The sequence below is a fragment of the Panthera pardus genome, unplaced genomic scaffold (genome assembly GCF_024362965.1).
Source record: "Panthera pardus isolate Hobbes unplaced genomic scaffold, ASM2436296v1 HiC_scaffold_6, whole genome shotgun sequence".
In the NCBI taxonomy this organism is placed as follows: Eukaryota; Metazoa; Chordata; class Mammalia; order Carnivora; family Felidae; genus Panthera; species Panthera pardus.
Window position 1 is genome coordinate 52301691 of NW_026526991.1, and position 21505 is coordinate 52323195.

The following is a 21505-nucleotide window of genomic DNA, read 5'->3' on the forward strand; positions in this document are numbered from 1 at the left end:
GTTTTTGAATCTTTTTTTTCCCTAGCAAAATCTACAAGCTATTTTAAAGGCATTCATGTATCCAAATTACTTTTCATCCTGTTTTGAGTTCATTATGTAGTCTGCTACAGAGAATGGAAAAAAACGTAGTGTGGCTTAACCTACAGTTTGAATCAAGAACGACCACACCCACTGGATCATTTATGTGTCTCCCACTGGACTGCCAGCATCAGGGGTAAGGGCCACATCTTTATCAGCTCTGTGACTCTGTTGTCCTGCACGGTGCTTGGCAACCAGGCTAGGACTAGGGGGAGGCAGAGGAGGCACCAACGGTTTGGTATTTAAGGTGACATTCCCTCCCCCACTAGACCAGGTCCTGCTGGGGCACATGGGAAGCTTCCAATGAACACTTGCTAAATGAATCTGTAAAGAAGCTGAAATACTGCATCTGAGTAAGAGCTGAATTAGTTACCACATCTGCTGAAGGTTGGCCACTGGGGAGAGGATGGAAAGGAAAGGCCCACAGGCCACTTGTAAGGAAATATTAGGACTTAGATGAAATACAGCCCGTCTGCAAATGCAAGGTCACTGGGTCAGGCTTCCCTCAAAAAAGGCCAAATGTGATGAAGCAAAATCTCCGAAAGATAAAACAGTGTGGGAAGATGACATCAGAGCAGTACCTGAACTTGGAGAAATGCAAATTCATTATTAGCAGCCTTTGTCACTAGGTCTTTTTACGTGATACAGTACTGCTGTTTATCAAGTTCTGCCAGCTTCTAAAATCTTTAAATTGGAGTTAGAGACTTTATGTTTTGCTGTGTCCCTGATATGTGAAGAGGTGGGTTAAGAGTCACTCAAGAGTGAAAGGCAAGCCACAAGTGAGCAAATGAAGCCACCTGAAACTCGTTTTATTTTCCCCAAGTCTTGGTTATTCTGACTTGTATACATTACACTGGAATCTCCTAGGACTTCAGTTTGGTATTATTTTAATATCAAATTTCACTCAAGGATCTGGGTCACCGATTCAGAACCCTCTAATGGGATCAAAGGCCACCAACAGACTCTGCTCAGCTGACCACATTTCAGGTAGGAGGTCCAAAAATAAAGTATTTCTTGGCAAAGGCTCAGGACAATAACAACAGAAAGTCCCTTTGGTCTGATTGGCCCCGAACAAGAATATTTAGAATCAGATTAAAGACTGAAATTTGGGGTGATAGGAGTCCTCCCAAGCTATCCTAGGTCATGTATCTTAGAACAAGCAAGAAGATTCTTTGTGTATTTCACATTTTACAAGATTTCAGGTGGTGAGGTAGAAGAAATCTGGCATCACAAAATGTGCTCTCCCAAGCATACTCTTAGGTTTCTCTTTCACCTTTTCCCAGAGGCCCTGAAATATAAAAAATTTGTCTGAGAGGTAGTATTGCATAACACTTAAAAGCAAGGGCTCTGGAGTCAGAACGCCTGGGTCTTAAGTTTCAAAGACTTTGGATTCCCTTGAGCCTCAGTTTCCAGATCTGTAAAATGAATATAGTCATTGCACCTATCTCATAGGGTTGATGAGAGCATTAATCAGATGACACGCACATTGCATTAAGAACGATATCTAACACACAGTAAACTCTCCTTAAATATTACAATTATTTCTTTCCCAGACACTATCTGTAATGGCAACTTCCTTAAGCGTAAAGGCCACGTCATATTTCTCCTTCTTTTGGTCTCTAAGGAGACTTGCTGCATTGACTTTCATGTAGAAAGAGCTGGGCAGACACTGGTTGATTTGATTTTGATGTCCCTCTGCCGTGGTTATTAGATCCCTCCAAATGGCATCTCATTTGAAAGGGTCCCAAGCATTGTGCTCCAGCCATACTCCCTTCCCCATATGTACGTTAAGTAACCTTACCTTTCCGTATTCCATTTTCATGGAAGTCCTACCACTAGTAACACACGATGAATTAACAAAACATCTGCTAATGGGGTGTCTGGGTGGCTCAGGTGATTAAGTATCTGACTCTTGACTTCAGCTCAGGTCATGATCTTGCAGTTTGTGAGTCTGAGCCCCGTGTCGGGCTCTGTGCTGACAGCGCAGAGGCTACTTGGGATTCTCTCTCTCTTTCTGCCCCTCACCCACTCATGTCCTGTCTCTCTCAAAATAATTAAATAAACTTAAAAAAATGTAATGTGTGCTAGGTACCACCCCTTCCCCCAAAATAAAACATCCACTGGCAAATGGACATTTCCTCAAGGTAACATGAAAAGATATATACAAATCATGAAAGAGGCCCTTAAGGATCCTGGTTCCCATGGGGAATTTTAGATTTTTCTCAAAAGTTGGCGGGGAGTGTCTTTCAGGTCGGTAAACCCCTGGCTATACCCATGACACATCACTAAAGTTGCTACCTGTTGGTTTCAAATCTTTTCGGTCTAGTAAATAACTTCAAAATTAACTACTGTCTTCCCACCATGACTTCTTTAGTCAGCAAAGATGGTTAAAGAACTGGACTGTGCTCTGAAGCCCAAGTTCATGTGACTAATGAGTGAAGCATGGATACATGGGCTGGACCCAACATCAAGTCCTTGTCTTGAGTGCTGGGGTCATGGTGCTTGTGCTTATGGCATGTTAACAGTGATTGGATCACCTCATGTTAGCCCCACTTCAACTTTAAGCATGTCTCCAGATTATTATACAAACAGTGAATAACAATCCTTTCTTCATAATACTACCCTGGACCCCAAAAGAAATCATCTTAAGCCGCCTGCTGTGGCACACAGTTAGTGCAGTGGCAATGTTAGACTAATGAACTGAAACCCTCCAATTAGAAAATACTTGGATTTTCAAAGCCCATAAAAATTCAATAGGTTAAATATGCCTCTGGTTTCTTTTTCATTAGAAATTTGAAAACAATGAAGCAGACCCTTGATCCTTGAACAAGAACTACTAGGAAAAATGATACCTTAGTATTAAGAAAAGCAATCAGTGTTCCCTTACAAGAGGAAAGAATGACTTTATATAAAAGGATATACATTTGAAATCAGGTATTTTCTACATTACTTGAGATTGGTGGATTAAAATTACTTTTGCGCAGGGCAGGGGAGTCGCTTCATCTGCTTCAGGTACGAAGTTGGGAACATGAAGAATTGGTTCCCACCCTCCACCGCCCCCCCCCCCCCCCCATTAATACGAGTCTATGTAAGTTCCAGTGATGGTAAAACTTCCCATACATTACAACGAAACCCTGATGTTCTTACCCAAGGGGATGGAAAATGGTTACAGCTTCAATACAGTTGACATTTACTGACTGTCTCTGATGTGTAGAATACCTGAATGTCTCTGATGTGTGCAGAATGTCTCTGATGTGTGCCTCTGTGAGTAGAATATCAAGGCTATTTCTTTTCTGTTTGTCACTTTGATGTTTCAGATACATCAAACATGAGTTCAAGCCAGCCCCAAGTGTTTACCTTTTTCCATATAAAAATTGAGTATATTGAAGAATATTAAAAAATAGAGAACAGAGGTACACACCTACCACCATTATAATTTCATTTCCTTCAAGTTTATTTATCTAAACATAGGTCTGCAGTGTAATCGTTCTGTAATAATGACGTATCTTTTTCTACTCTTTTTTCCAATTACCATACACTTCTCCATGTACTTACATACTTTCAGAACCATCATTATTGGATTCATAATAACTACCCAGTGAATGTATATTAACCATTCTTCTATTATGGTTGCCAATATTTCCACTATTTTTCACTAATCATTCCATCATTTATTTAGTCATTCAATTTCACCAATCTGCTTTAAGCACTCTGAACTATTATCAAAAATGCTGGTCTAAGGGCATAGCTTGCATTTTACATTGTTTCCTTAAGATCAATTCCCAGACATGAAATTAGTAGGATAAAAGTATTGACACTTCTAAGCCTCTTGATACATATGAGAATATTATTTTCTAAAAAGGTTCTGATGAATTTATAGTTCTTTCAGGGCAACAGTGTCACTCAAGTCAGAATCTGGGGTTCATCCAGGATTCATTTCATCTCTCTAAAGGAGAAGTCACCAATCCTATCTATCCTGGCTGATCTAATCTTCTGCATGCCATTAGAATTAAAAAAAAAAAAAAATCTAGTTATGTCCGTTCTCTGATTAAAGCCTTCCAAAGGCTTGCTATGTATTTGCAGGATAGAGTTCAAAATTCTTCAATTTCTCATAACCTCCTCTGCCTAACTAGTCTACTTCGCCTTCCACAAATTTCAAACTACATCCTTCAGCCTGGCCATAAACTGCCACCTCACGTGTCCTGCTTTCAATCACATCCCCGTACTTTTCCCAGGCTGGCCCCTCTGCCAGGACTCTCCTTCCTTTTTGTACCTGGTAGAGTCCTATCTGCTACTTTGAAAACTTTCTTGTAACTTTGTCTTGTCTCCCAAAGAAAGAAATTATGTCCCGCCTTCTCTGTTATTTCAGAATACATTTTTCACCACTCCCAGGCAGTATAATTTAGTGGTTAAGGGTTCATACTCTAAAATCAAACTGCCTATGGGGCGCCTGGGTGGCGCAGTCAGTTAAGCGTCCGACTTCAGCCAGGTCACGATCTCGCGGTCCGTGAGTTCGAGCCCCGCGTCAGGCTCTGGGCTGATGGCTCGGAGCCTGGAGCCTGTTTCCGATTCTGTGTCTCCCTCTCTCTCTGCCCCTCCCCCGTTCATGCTCTGTCTCTCTCTGTCCCAAAAATAAATAAAAAATGTTGAAAAAAAAATTTAAAAAAAAAAATAAATAAAATCAAACTGCCTATTGTCAAACGTGGTATAGTCTGTGCGTAAATAAAGTAATTTTGTGAGACCTCAGTTTTTCCAATGACAAAATGGAGACACAAGTACTCTCTATGTTAAGAGTTTTATTGCGATGGTCCTTATTAATACTTAACACAAAACGCGGCATATGGTGAGTGGTAAGCTGATGCTACCCAACTAATATTACACCTATCACATTTCTTTCTCTCCTCAGAGTTTCTTTGAGAACAGAGATTATGTGCTCTAGGACCTGCTTGGGTGCCTGTCACTCCATAGGTTCTAGATATGCATTTGTTGAATGGGCCCAGACCTGAGTGAATAAAGCACGACTTCTGCCCTCCACAGCTTAAAATCTCATGGAAGAGCCAGACATGCCCAAACAGCTTTCTATGCAGAGCACTGTAATCAGCACTACACTGTGTGGTCCCTGGCCAGGATCTCTATTCCTGGAGGCCTGCAGCCTTGCTCCCTGGAAACTCCCAGAAATGAGAGAGAGAAAGGCAGCACAAAGAGCATAATTAATACAATCACAGGTGAATACACTGAGCGATCAATCAAGTGATCTATGTGGTTGGATTAAATGACCAATTCAGAGGGCTTCTGGGCTCACACAGAGGCATTTTTAAAGTAAATCTATTGTGATGACCAGAATCCTGACCTTATGCTGAGTCAGAGTGGGAATAAGAGAGAAAGAGGAAAACCAGATTAAATATTTAATAAGAAGGTTTTAAATGTTTTTAGTGTCTCACGCTTGGTGAGTTTTAGATATAAATTTTGGTTAAAAGGGTCAACCCATATTTCCACAGTATGTGTGCTTTTAAGTTTCCAAAGCTCATGTTCATATGTATTTACAATAATAGATTCTCTTGAGTCACGAAAACTCTGAAGACAGAGGCAACAGCATCCTGTGAAACACCTAATGCAGAAAGCTGGGATGGTCTTAATGTCCTGAACCAAGCTTCTGGATAACATTTATGGTGTTTCTCTACATTCCCTTCTATCCATTAAGCAACATGGTTTTGTATTTATGACAATGCACAACTAAGTATCAGTGCATGGAATTAGCCTCATTCCTGAGAAAATCAATCAGTGTTCTCTGAGACAAAACTCCATGCCATTAGAAAATGTGGGAAAATAAGAATCATAGACGTACAGGAGAAAGAACTTCCATTGTGGAACAAGACAAAACTGAATCTTAAAGGAAGTATCTGGAACATCTCCCAAAATACTTACTAATAAATTGCTAGGCAAATGTGGCATTTGCCATCCAGGTGAAAAAGGCCTGCTATTGCTATGTTGAGCCCATATGCTGATAACTTGAAAGGTGCAAAGTTGGGGCGCCTGGAACGCTCAGTCGGTTGAGGTTCAACTTTGGCTCAGGTCATGATCTCATGATTCATGGGTCTGGGCCCCACATAGGGCTTGCTGCTTTCTACCCAGAGCCCACTTCGGATCCTCTGTCCCCCCTCTCTCTGCCCCTCCCCCGCTTGCGTTCTCTCAAAAATCAATAAAAACATTAAAAAAAAATTGGAAGATGCCAAGTCATGTATACCAAAGTCACTTATAACCTCCCAGGTATAAACGCACCAGAACAGACATGTGAAGTAACCCAAGACTGAAATTTAAAATCCTACAGGGAATAAAAGAGATGTGACCACTATTTTCATTTTCAGCTTGCATTTCCTTAACTCTTCAAGAAACACAGTTTTTTGTGCTAGGGTTATTTCTCTACTCAAAATGGTGACAAATTAGACATACCTTTTCAGTGTCACTAAATGAATAATCACTCAGGCATAAGTCCTCAGTAGCTGATATAAACAAACCCACCCAATTAAAATCAGAATGTGTTATGAAATTTTGGTTCAGACTGTAATATAATTAACTTTTTTAAAATGTAAGAAACGTAGTTCCAGACCATTTTTTCTTTTTAAAAATGTTTATCTTTGAGAGAGAGACAGGGACAGGGAGAGAGACAGAGAGACAGAGACAGAGACAGAATGAGCGGGGAGAGGGGCAGAGAGAGAGGGAGACATACAATCCAAAAGCAGGCTCCAGGCTCTGAGCTGTCAGCACAGAGCCCGATGTGGGTGGGGCTTGAACTCAGGAACCACAGGATCATGACCTGAGCCGAAGCTGGACGCTCAACTGACTAAACCACCCAGGTGCCCCTCCAGACCATTTTTCAATATGCTGCTTTACAAAAATTTACTAACTCAAACTTTATTAACATTTCTTATTGTTAGCATAATAACAGATATCCTATAGTACATGAACCTGAGTCTACAAATTTCTCACTGAAGCCAACTGTCTTTCTCTCCTATGGCAAATGTGGTGTGCAGGGATCCTAAGCCACACTGCCTCTCTGTGTGACCAAAAGCTTAGGTCTATGACACAGGTGGCCAGGTTATGAGCATATTCTGTGTTGAAACAAATTAGACCACACTGTGTAGAGAACCCATGATCTTAGTCTTAATAGCACTGTGGTAAGAAAAATCCAGACTATTTACAAAAATAAATCAATTAAGTAGATTTGCTCAATTTATAAGTAATCTATTGAATTAGTAAGCAAAAGGTCGAGATTCTCTGATACTAATAAAAAGTTCAATCATTCTTGTACTCACTCATTCTATGAGATTTTATGAGTGCCTTCTAAGTGCCAAGGTTAGAAACACAGCCTTACAGTTTAGCGAGACAGATAAACAATTTCAATCCAATCTGACTTATGCTTAGTCAAACAATCTAAACCAAGTAAAATCTCTATATACAGCTCTTGAAGCAAACTCAAAATTTAATAAACTAATCTATCTTCAAGAATTTAACCTAAATCATAAACCAGGGCTGCTTGGGTGGCTCAGTCGGTTGAGTGCCCGCTTCTTGATTTCAGCTCAGGTCATGATTCCAGGGTTGTGGGACTGAGCCGTGGGCCAGGTTCCGCACTAAGTGCGGAAGCCTTCTTGGGATTCTCTCTCCCCCCTGTTAATACCTTTTACTTCTCTGAACTGTTTGCTCATCTGTACAATGGAGAATATTACAATATCCAGTTGACTCTTGAACAACATGGGTTTGAGCTACCCGGGTCCACCTACACGCAGGGTTTGTTAAAAATAAGTATGGTACAGCAAGTGCATTTTCTTTTCCACATGACTTATTTTTTAAAATATTTCTTAAAATATTTATTTTTGAAAGAATAAAATGGGCGAAGGAGGATCTGAAGCAGGGTCTGCGCTGACAGCAGTGAGCCTGATGTGGGGCTCGAAATCACAACGAGGTCATGACTTGAGCCAAAGTCGGAGGCTCAACCGACTGAACCACCCAGGCACCCCTTATGACTTTTTAAGTAATATTTTCTTTTCTCTAGCTCACTTTATTGTAAGAATACAGTATATAATACATATAACATATGTGTTAATGACTGTTTATGTTATCAGTAAGACTTCTGGTCAACAGTAGACAATAGTTAATTTTTTTTTCTTTTTAATTTTTTATTTGGGGGGGGGGTCAGGGAGGGGCAGAGAGAGAGACAGAGCCAGAGAATCCCAAAGCAGGCTCCACAGCGTCACCGCAGAGCCCTATGCGGGGCTTGAACTCACAAACTGTGAGATCATGACCTGAGCCAAAATCAAGAGTCAGAGCCAGGTGCCCCTGTTAGTAGTTAAGTTTTAGGGGAGTCAGAAGGTATAAGCAGATTTGCAACTGTGCAGGAGGTTGGCACCCCAACCCTCACATTGTTCAAGGGTCAACTGTGTACTCCTTAGGGTTCTTACAAGGATTAAATTGTTAGGTGCGTAACAGAGTATCTGGCACATACTAAGAACTCCATGAATATAGGCTCTGTCATGATGCTATTATCAGCTCAAGGTCATTCCTTGTTTCATTTCATGAGGTCATCCTCCATTTTTTGAAATGCTGATGCGACAGTGTATTCATACTGACTTTCAACTCAGTATGTCTCAGATGGTCCCTTCAACATATTTCAAGACTTTCTAGAATACTTCAATTTTGTTTGAGGTACTACAGCAGGAAGGATAAAGTCCATTCCAAAGCCACAACAAAGCAAAACTCTTAACTGTAAGCTCCCCCTTGCTGACTTCAGACTGTAGTAACTGCTAGATAGTCCTCCTTAGATTAAGGAACCTGTCTCCACCTACGTTCTATCAATTGGTCTTAACTCCTGTAGACTTAGAGAGCTAGACAATGCAAACCATCTTCTATACGACAGGTCTTCAAATACGTGAAGACAGCTACTCTCTCCTAGCGAAAGCTGACTTTCTTTGTACTAAGTATCCCCAGTGTCTTTATTCCTTACATGACACAGTTTAAGGATATGAGAGCACATTCTCCTTGCCACGCCCCCATCGTTGCCTTGCAGCTAGAAGTACCATAGAGATTCTTTCTTTACATTTCAAGGAGTGGAGGCTAAAATATTGAAAGGATTATCAAGAAGTAACACACACCTCCCAGTGACTTGCAACCACCCCGTTCTGTGGAGACAGTCCAAACCCATGTCTACGTGGTTACAATAAGCCCAGGAATCCTGGAATCATTGTTAGATTCTTTTTCTTTTCCAACAGGGTAAAGAGGCATCAGTTAAAAGAGTAGAAGCCTTAAGAAAATCTGACTAGGACAGATCTTTTGTAAAACCACCACCACCACAAAGCATTTAGTTAATTCTCAATCTATATAAGTGCAAGCTTTATGAAGACAGTAGAAACATGGAACTACTCTCTGGTCATAATTCACGAAACAGAAAAAATTACCAGCCAGATTACTAATGCAATAGCTTTCTCACTAGTTTCCTTAAGACCAGTTTGTTCTCATTTCAATTGACTCTTCGTAGTGCTTTCAACAAACAAAGCTGATTATGTCATATCCCTGATTAAAAAGCTCTCTTGGCTTCTTTAGTTGCTTAAATGACCACCTACCAATTCTTCAAACAGAAAATTCTTGCACTTCCACCCCCTGCACCCCCACCAAATATGCCTTTCTAAATCTCAGCCAGCTGTTACCCCACTATGTATGCTTCACCATCCTACAGGCTACATTCCTGACCTCGGCCAGCTGTATAACTGATGGGAGTTTTAGGTCGAGGCAAAAAAGGAGGCCCTAACCTATCTTCACAGCTCACTGCTGTTAGGAGTCAGGTAGACAGGGCCACCAGGAGTCCCACCTACCATCATCTTCCCCTACAGCCATTTCCTAGATACGTGCTAGGCTTGATCAGAATCCCAGGACCTTGTCCTTTACTGTTCTCTCTGTATAAAAGAATACACTTCCCCTAATTCTTCTATAAAACCCAAGTTTAAGACAATGATCAAATGCCACTTCAAAGACTCTGTGGAGCCTTTCTCCATTTTCTTTTCATCTGTTTTTAATGTTTATTTATTTTTGACAGAGACAGAGCGTGAGCGGGCGAGGGGCAGAAAGAGAGGGAGACACAGAATCTGAAGCAGGCTCCAGGCTCTGAGCTGTCAGCACAGAGCCCGACGTGGGGCTCGAACTCATGGACTAGGAGATCATGACCTGAGCCGAAGTTGGATGCTCAACCAACTGAGCCACCCAGGCGCTCCCATTTTCCTAGGCAGTATGTCTTACAATCCCCCCTGTGCTATGGCAGTTTTAGGTCCTTTCTCTGTAAGAGCAGTTACTGGTTTGTAACGTAATTTTTATCTCTACACTTCCTTTTCTTATTAGGTTATAAGCTCCTTTGGGGTACTGAGGATTTGGGCCTTACTCCCTTTTGTAATCTCAGAATGCACCCTTGTGCCTGTCACATAATGATAATACATGTTTGTTGAATGAAAAACAGAATGTCCACTTTGTTTTGAAAAGGAAGCTGATTTCAGTAAAGTTTCAGAAAAAAATGAAGAGAAAGAAAAGTGAAAGTTACAATGGATTTGTTATGATTATTTTCAGTGGAATTATAAGACCTTGCCAAATAATAAAATATTATTTTATTAGACCCCTGCAATCTCCATCTTAAGAGCTAAAGAGATGAAATTTTTGTGGGCATGTTTATTCAAGCCAGTGCACTAAGCCAAATAGGATTCTTGTTCACTTAAAACTATCAAAGTTTAAAAAGTAAAATGGCGCACGTATTTATTTACTATCAATTATTAAACATTACTGTTTTTTTCAATGTAAATAGTTCATATATTCAGTGTCAAAATTTATTATTTTCATAACTTTCTAAGGTTCATCTGACAATGTATTTAAGTTGGTAAAATACCTGCTTGTCTCTAACTACTTTTCTAATAATTTCTTCCTTTCAGATTTTAAATATTTTATAGTGTTTATTTTTGAGAGCGCGCGCGCGAGAGAGAGGGAGAGACGGAGAGAGGGACAGAGAGAGAGAGCACAAGCAGGGGAGGGGCAGAGAAAGAGGGAGACACAGAATCTGAAGCAGGCTCCAGGCTTTGAGCTGTCAGCACAGAGCCCGACACGGGGCTTGAACTCATGAACCATGGGATCATGACCTGAGTTGAAGTAGGCTGCTTAACTGACTGAGCCACCCAGGCACTCCCTTTGATTCAGATTTTAAAAGCACTGAAATCGATCTGACAGCCACAGTCAGTATCTGTTTGCAAGTGCGTATTTTTGGGTTGCTATAATTCAAGGTATCACAAGTGTTTCTTAATTCAAATATTTACTCTATGTGCAATACCCCCCAATATGGCATTTCTTGCAGCTGCTAGAAATCTTTTAGAATCCTACCATGTGAAATTAAATACAGTCTTCAAATGGTAAGAAGGCTTGGCTAGCAACCAGAATACGGTTTTCAGGTTGCTTTAGACTTCGTTGATCTCAACTGCAGACACCTCGACATATGGTAGGAATGTTCTCTCCTCATCAGTTCTTTTCTTAAGGCTGCAATTTCCTCCTTGGATGAGGAGAATGGTACGGATTCAGTGTCTACAGCTCTTTGAAGATGGGTTTTATTAAGTGCTGATCTTTTATAAATAAATGAACCTAAACAAACCTGGTACTGAATGGTATTTTTTACCCTTCTTTATGGGAGGTGAGAGGCTGGGTGTCTTTTGACTTACTCCATGTTAATTTAATTAAGAGTTTTGTAAGCCCTGTAATTGAAAAATCAAATTACACATTTCTTTAAACAACAACAAAAAAAGCGTTTGGGAGAATGGAGGACTCAGTAAGAATCAAGTGTTCTCAACTTGGGCCAATTCTCTCTGACCAGGGACATCTGTTAATATCCGAATACATTTTTGGTTGTCACAACTGGTAAGGGGCTACTGGCATTTAATGCAGAAAGAAATCCAATCATCCAATTCTTGTTCTCCAATAAGTAAGGTATCATTTTTTTCCCTGGCTGCTTCCTATAATCTTGCTAGTTTTCAATATGATTATGATGCATCTGTGTATTGACTTCTAAAGATTCATCCGGTTTTGGGGCACTTGCGGGGCTCGGTTGTTTAAGTGTCCAACTTCGGCTCAGGTCATGATCTCACGGCTTGTGGGTTCAAGCACCCCGTTGGGCTCTGTGCTGACAGCTCAGGGCCTGGAGCCTGCTTTGGATTCTGTGCCTCCCTCTCTCTCTGCCCCTCCCTCTCTCCCCCTCCTCCAAAACCAAACAAACAAACAAACAAAAGATTCATCCAGTTTGGATTTTGCTAAGCTTCTTGAATATGTAGGTTTATCTCATTTGCCATGTTTGGGAAGTTTTCTTGCAATTGTTTTTTCAAATATTTTCTCTGCACAAACTCTTTTCTCCTCTCCTTCAGGGACTGTGCTGTCTACTGATACAGCTGTCAGACTTTTGGTATTGTCCCAAAGGTCCATGAGGCAATGATCATTTTCTATTTCAAATTTTTCTTTGTTGTTCAGATTGGACAACTTCTATAAATCAGTCTTCAAGATTAACAGAAATTAATCTGACTTTTCCCTATGTTATTTCCATTCTGCTATTGAACCCATTTAGTGAGTTTTTTTATTTTGGTTACTTCCTATCTTTCCCTTCACTTCAAGAGTGTTTGTTCGTACTTCTTGGCACATTTTTATCATGGTTGCTTTAAAAATGTTTGGTAGGTAATTCCAACATTTGCATCAATTCAGAATCATCTGTTGATGGTCTTTTCCCATGTGAATTGAAGTTTTCATGGTTCTTTATATGCTGAGTAATTTTGGATTGTATTCTGGATATTTTGAATATGATATTATGAGATTTGGAGTCTTGTTTAAACCACATGCAAAATATTGATATTGTTGTTTTATCAAGACATCAACCTGGTTCAATTCAGGATGCAAATTCTGCCCAGCCTTCACGCTTGTGGTTTCAACATCAGGTCTTTTTCAAACATCTTTGTAACACTATTTGGATCTGTCCTGTACATGCATCATCCAAAGTTCAGTCTGGAATCCAGGCAGTGGTCTATCCCTTAGCTCAGTTTTCAAAATCTTTGGTAGGTATACTCCTCAAAATCAGACTCAAGCCTATTCAGCTCAGAGATGAACTGAGGAGTTCATAAAGAACTTTATAGGGGGCACCTGGCTGACCCAGTTGGTGAAGCATGGGACCTCTTGACAGTGGGGTTGTGAGTTCGAGCCCCATGTTCGGTGTAGAGATTATTTAAAAATAAAATCTTAAAAACAAAAAGAGAAAACTTTATGAGTTTTTTTTAATCTTCACCCATCTATAATCTCCCTGGTCCTTTTTGGTTCTTTGGGAAACCCTTTTCAGTCATCTAACCAGAAAGCTGGTACTTTACTTATTCCACTCTGCCACAAACTTCCCATGACTGATTTTCCTCTGAGTTCTCACTCCTGGGAAGTAGATTGCACATAATAGTGCTACTTAAATCCAGCTGTCAATACTGGATCTTTTTGAAATGTCTTGAAATTTCTGTTACGCAGGTGACATTCACCTCTGGTTTCTAACATAAATGTAAATATTCATTATCTACTCACTCAATAAATATTAACTGAGCATCTAGTACGTATTAGTATTTCAATGAATGATACAAGGACACTTCCCTCAGGAACTTACATTTAAATTGAGGGGAGGGGTGCCTGGGTGGCTCAGTTGGTTAAGCGCCCAACTTTGATTCAGGTCGTGAGTTCAAGTCCTGCATCGGGCTCTGTGCTGACAGCTTAGAGCCTGGAGCCTGCTTCAGATTCTTGTTTTCCTCTGCGCCCCCCTCCCTGCCTCTCCCCCACTCACACTCTGTCTCAAAAATTAATAAACATTAAAAAGATTTTTTTAAATTTTAACTGAGGGGAAACAAAATGAATACATATTAAGTAAATATAGAATATGTCAGAAAGAGAGAAGTGCTACAGAGAAAAATATAGCAAGAGAAAAGAGGTGGGGGTGCAGACTTTAACTCAGAGTAACATGGGAGATGAGAGAGTGAGGAAAGGAGTAATGAGATCTGCCTGAAGTTAAAAGAATTGTTCCAGTTTTTCCTCTTTATATATTTGATTAGTCATTTCAAAGATAACTTGGCAGGTAAGACACTTAGAGCCCATGTGCAAGCTGCTATCTTGCTCAGAAATTCCCTGAGTTCATGTCTTTTCATCTTAACCATCTGAATTTTATATGTTCAAAGCACAGCTTTCAAGTGTACCTGGAGCACAGGCCAATTCTCCATTAACAAACAGCATTTGGAGCAGAATTAGTTACTGTTTGTAGTCCCCCCCCCTTTTTTTTTTTTTTTACTATGGACACTGGTATACTCTGGGCCAAGTTTCTTTAAGGTTTTAGTTTATAATAAATAATTCTCTTCTTCTGTGTCTTACAAAATATGTTCATCGTACAAAAATCAGAAATCACAGATAAGCAAACAGAAGGGAAAAAAAGTAACTTAGAGATGTCCATTTAAATTTTTTTTTCTTAACGTTTATTTATTTTTGAGACAGAGAGAGACAGAGCATGAACGGGGGAGGGTCCAAGAGAGGGAGACACAGAATCTGAAACAGGCTCCAGGCTCTGAGCCGTCAGCACAGAGCCCGATGCGGGGCTCGAACTCACGGACCGCGAGATCATGACCTGAGCCGAAGTCGGCCGCTTAACTGACTGAGCCACCCAGGCGCCCCGAGATGTTCATTTAAAATAATTTTGGTTCACACACTTCCATTTAAGTTGTTTTTTTTTTTTAAAGTTTGAAGTAATCTCTACATCCTATGTGGAGCTCGAACTCACAATCCTGAGATCCAGAGCCGCGTGCTCAACCAACTGAGCCACCCAGTTTTTTTAACCACGAAAACGTTTCAAGTGTTGTCAACAACTGTTTTGAATGTAATGATGGGTTCAAACGCTAACATGAGAGTGTCAGTACCACCGCACCATGCTGCATGACAAAATGTCCCAACTTAGCTCCCATCAGGTTTCTAATTACATCATTTTCCAAGGAGACACACATCTACACTTGGTTAGTGTCCTCGGCTTCTGAACTGACGGTGAATACTCTTATCTAGTAACTCACCTGCTAAGTTTACAGCCAGGACACATGTCCTTTTGTCACCAAGTAATTAAGGCAAAACATCAGTAACAGCAGTACCAACAACCGCTATTTATTCAGCGCTAGCCACACTGATCAGCAACTTATAAATACAAATCCAAAGCATTTTCTAAAATATTTCAGAAAATCGCATCATTGAAAAGGGTTTAATGTTGACTTATTTCCAGAAAAATCAGCTAGCCATAGGGTCAGTAAAACTCAAGAGAACCAGATAGTAGTGTTAGCTTGAACTATTCTACTTATTTATCCAGGTCCCATCAATAATTAAACTGTCCCCTGATGCCACCAGCATACCATTTAATTCTTCTGCTACACTGCACTGAAAGGCTCTGGAAAAAGTTCCTCTTGTTATATTATTTACTACTATTGCATCAGCATACTAAATTACATGTGGTGGCTCTCTGTTAATAAAATAGGAAATTTATTTTTCAGAAAATGAATTACTCATTGGTAAATCACAACCATGACCATCTTTACTCCAGAAAGGCAAAAGATAAAAATTTCACCCAAAGCATGACATTCTAATACCATCCTCTGACCTAATCATTCTACTTCAAGGAATATAGCATAAGGAAAAAATAGATGTGTGAAAGCTTTAAATGTCCAACAACAGGAAAAGAACATGTCCACGCAGATGGTGAAAACACGATGTGGGCACGAAGTATCCTGTTTTAAAAGATTATTTCCACACATGGGAAATGCTAACAACTTTTACATGAAAAGGGCAGGTTCACAAGCTACATGCAACAAAATCTCAATTTTGTAAAATAACATTTATGTATGTTTGTATATTACATAAATATGTTTATACATACAAATACTGAAAAGATACAGCCCAAGATACTAACCACAGGTGGTGTTCACATGGAGAATTAGTTCTGTTTTTTAATGTTTTCTGAATTTTTACAATGAATATGTATTTTTATATTCAAAAAGAAATAGATTCTTTCTCTTCCATAGATTGGTTGTTTTCAGATTTTTTAAAACAAGGTTAGAGCGTTAGAGATCTGTAGTAGACTAGTATCTTTTCTTAATTTACATTAAAGCCTCTGAATGTTTTCAATGGTCTAAATGAAAACACATGTATTTCTCCTAAGAAATGATTTTGTTTTCTCTCTTTTCATGCTGGGGTATGTAAGTAGAGTATGACTGGCCTTAATCACAAACAAAAATGATTCCAAATTTCACTAAGAATGTGAAATTTTTCTGATTCCTTTCAGATTGGGCCACACAATCAATAATATCAAAACTGGGATAATTCCCAGTCTGAATCTGATAACCTCTGGCATTTATGCCAAAGTGGAGTAATTCTCAGTGGCCTCCGACTAGTCTCTGCTGCTTTGAATCCCCACCTATAGCTGGATGACTGACAGATTTTGCTGCCTCATCCAGAATTGTCATTCTTCAGGATTTTCAGAAGAAATGGAGAGAGCCAAGACCACAATGTCCCATTCTAAGAAGTGTCTGACCTATGCAACGAGTAACATCTCCAGTTACCACGGAAGAACACCAACAGACTCATTGTAACTATGAGCTAAGACATACAGGCAAAGACAAAATACGTCTCCGCTAGCCTGGCTGTGCAATTTATATCTCTGAGTGTTTTATTTCCTCCTCCCTGAAATGTGGATTATAATACCTGTTAACTGGGCAGCTGCAAGGATGCATGAGCTAATGTGTGAAAAACACCGAGCACCATGCTCGGTGCACAAAGTTCCCTAAGTGGTAGTGTACGAATATCATTTATTGGTGAAGAAATAAACAAACCTGAATGCATATTTATGCAAAGCAAGGGAGGATAAAAACATTAATAATCTGAAAATAATCCATGGGGAAATGATAGCCTTGAAGATAATTTAAAACACACAAAGATAATTCAGCATTATGTAACTGCTACCATTTTGCTGTGCTCCCTCTAAACGACACACTTCTATTAACATTGTTAAAATTGGGAAATTAGATCATGTGATAAGGTACTTAAATAAAGTGATTGCTGCAAGCTGGCTTTGTTGTTTCCTGAAATTACGACTGCTGACGTTAATTACATTTTTATGTGTAGCATATGAACTGCACATTTTCTGGCTGCAGCCCGAACCCCAATGCAGGACACTCTCTTTCGGCATGAATAATGGCAAGAAGAAGGCAAGGTCTCAATCACTTCGGGAGGCAGAGCTCCAGAACGGGGCAAGAAATACCTGACCACCTCTTGTTCTTTGGTAAAGAAATAAGGGCTGATAATGAAACAAACCCATGTGTACGAGGAGGCTCCAATTCCTGACCTAGGTAAAGCAGAAGCTCACAGAGTAAAAGCAGAGTCCTACCCTGTCCATATCTAACAGAGGGTCTGGAATTGAGTACTTTTTATTGTTGAATGAATGAATGAAGAAATCAGTGAAGCCTCAAAGTTATGACTTTCCATGTGAAATAGCTGTGAGGGACCTCAGAGGCACGGGGGAGGGAGGAGTTGGCTGACACAGGTATTCCTTGGGTTATTCCCTGATTTCCCACTAACCGTTGAAATGTGAGAACCAAAATTTTAATGTGACTACAAGCAAGGACACTGGGTAGACGTTTCCCCGGAGTGTGCTTACAAATACGGTTTAGAACTTCATAATAAGTGATATGCCAATGCAATGGTTTGGATGTGTTTATCACAGTTGTGCCATATACTCTCCTTAAATAAGGACATACTTAGTATACTGGTTTGAGGAAACATTTAGTACAACGGTACAGAGTAAGTGTTTACAATACAGACAATAATAAAGATAATAGCTAAAAATTACCTAGGACTTCTTAAGTCCAGACAACTGGGCTAAGTGGCTTTTCATGGATGACTCACGAATCCTCCATACAATTATCTAAAATAAAATGTTACATATTGACTTTACAGATGCAGAAAGTGAGGCCTAAAAGGTTTACAATTATTCCCAAGTCCACACAGCTACCGACCGTGACAAAGCCAAGACTCATACCCAAAATACCAGATTTCAGAGCCTAAAAGATGAATCACTGTTATTCTCACCAACAGGATTCATTTATAGTTCTAAGGCCTAAATCTAAATAATCAATATTTGAATAATTTGGTACTGTTGTTTTAAAAAAGCTTCACTTCTTCTACCTGTAGAAAACTATTACTGGTTCTGATGTGACTAAAATTTAAGTTTTAAAGTTGTTGCCTATACCCATGTACGGAATTAGATATTCTTATAAGTGTCTTCCTGATTATTATGTTCACTTGGGCACAAAAACATTCCTAGAATTACCTGCTCCCAGCTCTATTTGACAGAACAGTCTGGGTACAAGGATTTTCTACCACTGGCTAAACTGAATACAATACAGCTTTGTAAGAGGCTGAACCTGTCAGGCACCCGGTATCTCTCGGGATCCCCATACAGACTTGGGGGTATTTTTGAAAAATGAAGAAGTCTCAAAATCTTCTCCCAAGAAAGACAAGCATTGTGCTCACTAAGGACGCCATAATAGTTCTAAAGGTCACTTCAGGCTGGCTCTGATGATTTCTTTCCATTCTGATAGAAAATATGCTTCTGGCACCACAATAATGGAAGAAGAGCTGGACCGAAGAGAAAGGTTTGATAATCAAAAAAGAAAAAACAGGTGGGGGAGGGGGCAGAAAAGACTAGTCTTGCTTTCTAATCTAAAGGGACCTAAAGTTCTCTGGACTTGATAGGTAGGGTTTAAGCTTCCTGTTCCTTTAGCTGACAAATGTGTCCCAGGGGGCTGATCTGGCTTCTCAGTAAGTTCCAATCTCTCCCTTTTGCTCTCTGCCTCTTGTACTTTCTTTCTCTAGTAATAATATGCATGGAAAGGTGGGGTGGGTAGTGTGCTACATTTGGTTGAGAAAGGCAGCACTGGATACCTGTAATAGTAACGACAGTTAACAGTTACCTACAACCCAGCCCAGTGACATCGAACTCTTTCCTTTCCCTGAACATGTCACGTGACTGCTTTCCGTGGGACAGCTGTCTTTGCCTGCTCGATGGACACCTCCTTCCCCAACAGGTCTCACTCCAAGTACTCCCTCCTCTGTGGAGAATTTCCTGACCCCCCAGTAAGGTGAAGATCTCCAGCTTCAAGCTCTCACAGCAGGTTGTGCGTCCCTCTAGCGGGGTGACTGTTAATTACTGTAATGAGTTCCACGCAGGCAGGGATGTGTCTTTTAACTCTGCTTCCTTAGGCCTTTTAAAGATATTTTGTCAAATAGATAAATGAATTCAGCTGGGGTGCTGGCCCCAGACACCCTAGCTGAATGGTTGCCAGCCTTCCTGTCACTGGAAACATCATACAGCACCATCTAAATCTGGATAGAATGGGACCTTCTTGAGCAGGAGGACTGTTTTTTCTTCCTCTATGCAGCCTTTCCAAGACCTAACACCATCTCCTCCCCAGAGAAGATGCTCAAAAAAACCAAACCAAAACAAACCAAAACAAAAACAAGCCAGTGAACTAAATGAGGCTTCGGCTGAAACGGCTGACATCTGAGAAAATTATTTTACTTTCATGGCTCCATCTAAACTATTTTTCAGATCTCTATTTTTTTTTTTTAAGACACATTGGGTATTTCTCTCCCTGTTCTCTTCTTAATATGTTCTTCCAAGATTTTTTTTAAGATCCTCCTTTGTTTGAAACATTTTCTTCCCCCTATTTCACAGAGCAGAAGAGGACCCAGGGTCCACTAAATTCCATTTCTAGGTCAGAAATAGAACCTAATGTGGATACATCAAACATGGCTAAGAGGTTTTCCAGCTGGCCTGCCTAACACTACATCTTTGTTTTCAAGGGTCCCTTTGAAACATAAATATGTCATTAATCAACAAGGGGGTTCTTTTCCCCCACTTTCTGAAACTAATGCTTGCCAAATAGAGTACAGATATTGGTATAGGCAGCAAATACCACTAGCACAAAGCTGAGGAGAGATGGGGAGAACTGATGTCCTATAAATATAAACACTAAAATCTACTCTCATTGGGAGAGTAGCTGCGTTCTCTACACAGGATATGGTCCAATTTTGTTATTGTTCTCAACGAAAATAAAATTACTGAGAGCTGGCTGAGAGTAGTAACAACGATAAGAAGGTTTAAAAGCCCAGCTCCTATTTTTAAAATGGATTTGGGAAGGAGGAAGCTCTCTGGCATGTAAGAGACTGAATTTTTTGTGCCCAGTGGAATTTTCTTCATTGTCACCCTCTCACAGCCTCGGCTGCTAGTCTGGTGAGAGCAAGAAAAAAAAAAATCACAGTAACATTTTTCCAAGAGAGCAGCACATCTGGTTATCTTGTTCTTCACAAGTGTCTGATCATGTGTGAGCCCAAAACACAGAATTGAAGGCTTGTCCTTTCTGGTCTATTTTTTCCTAACTGCAGGCAATGCGTTCCTAAGGACAGAGGTACAGTCTACACGTACATCTCATTTCAAAATTTTGCTCACATCGTTCAGGTCACAGATTCAGTGATTTACAACTTGACAAGCAGGCCTGCTCAGGTTAAACTTTTGGTTCTGTGTCTTTAAAATATTCTTTCTTTTATTTTTGTAGCTAAAACTTAACAGAGTACCATGAAGTAATGAAGACACTAGACTCCTTCTCAGTCGCGCTCACGAGAAAGCACATTACGGCAGGAGTGACGGAATGTACCTTTTTAAACATCCTGGTGGAATCCTCACTTATCTGCATGAATCGCATAATCACGTTGTTCAGATAGATGTCACTCAAAGTGGCATGGTCTTTGCTTTCTCGTCTCACTTGGTTCAGAAGCAAATACCAGCAGTTCACTGGAGACAACAAGTTCTGGTCTTTCCTGAGAAGTGAAGAAAAACAGAATTACCATCAATTTCAAAGCTGCCCCAACCAGCTGAGGGAAGTCAGCAAGGCAAACCAGGAGCCCCAACAGATGGGTATTGTCGCTATTCTTCCTACTCCGGGCATTGCTCATAGCGGCTACTCAAGAGCCAGCGTATCAGCCTTCCAGGCCGTGATGGCAGAAAGCCAGCAATTGCCTAGGCTTGGAAAGAAAACCTTGGACCAGAACACCAGTCAAAACCCACACTCCTGACAAGGGCCAGGGACCCTAATACACACAGTACTCAGGCAGGCTTTCAGCCTTAAACACCCCATTGAAGAAAGTAGTTGATATTTACATAAAAATCTATTGACTACTGTCTCACAGACAGACTGTGGTTTGCCACTGCTTACAAAGTCTGCCTTGAATGTTCAGTCTGCTGCTGGAAAAGAGAGCTGGCTAGGTA

At 40.3% G+C, this 21505-nt stretch overlaps 1 protein-coding gene across 3 annotated transcripts in view; it reads right to left on the bottom strand.

The window, feature by feature from the left end:
• SRGAP1 (SLIT-ROBO Rho GTPase activating protein 1) overlaps positions 1-21505 on the bottom strand; it is a 277813-nt gene that overhangs the window by 113813 nt on the left and 142495 nt on the right. For all 3 annotated transcript variants that reach the window (XM_019454985.2, XM_019454984.2, XM_019454986.2), the window contains exon 3: positions 20895-21057. In XM_019454985.2, coding sequence (XP_019310530.1) covers positions 20895-21057 — 163 coding nt within the window. The remainder of the gene's footprint in view (positions 1-20894; positions 21058-21505) is intronic.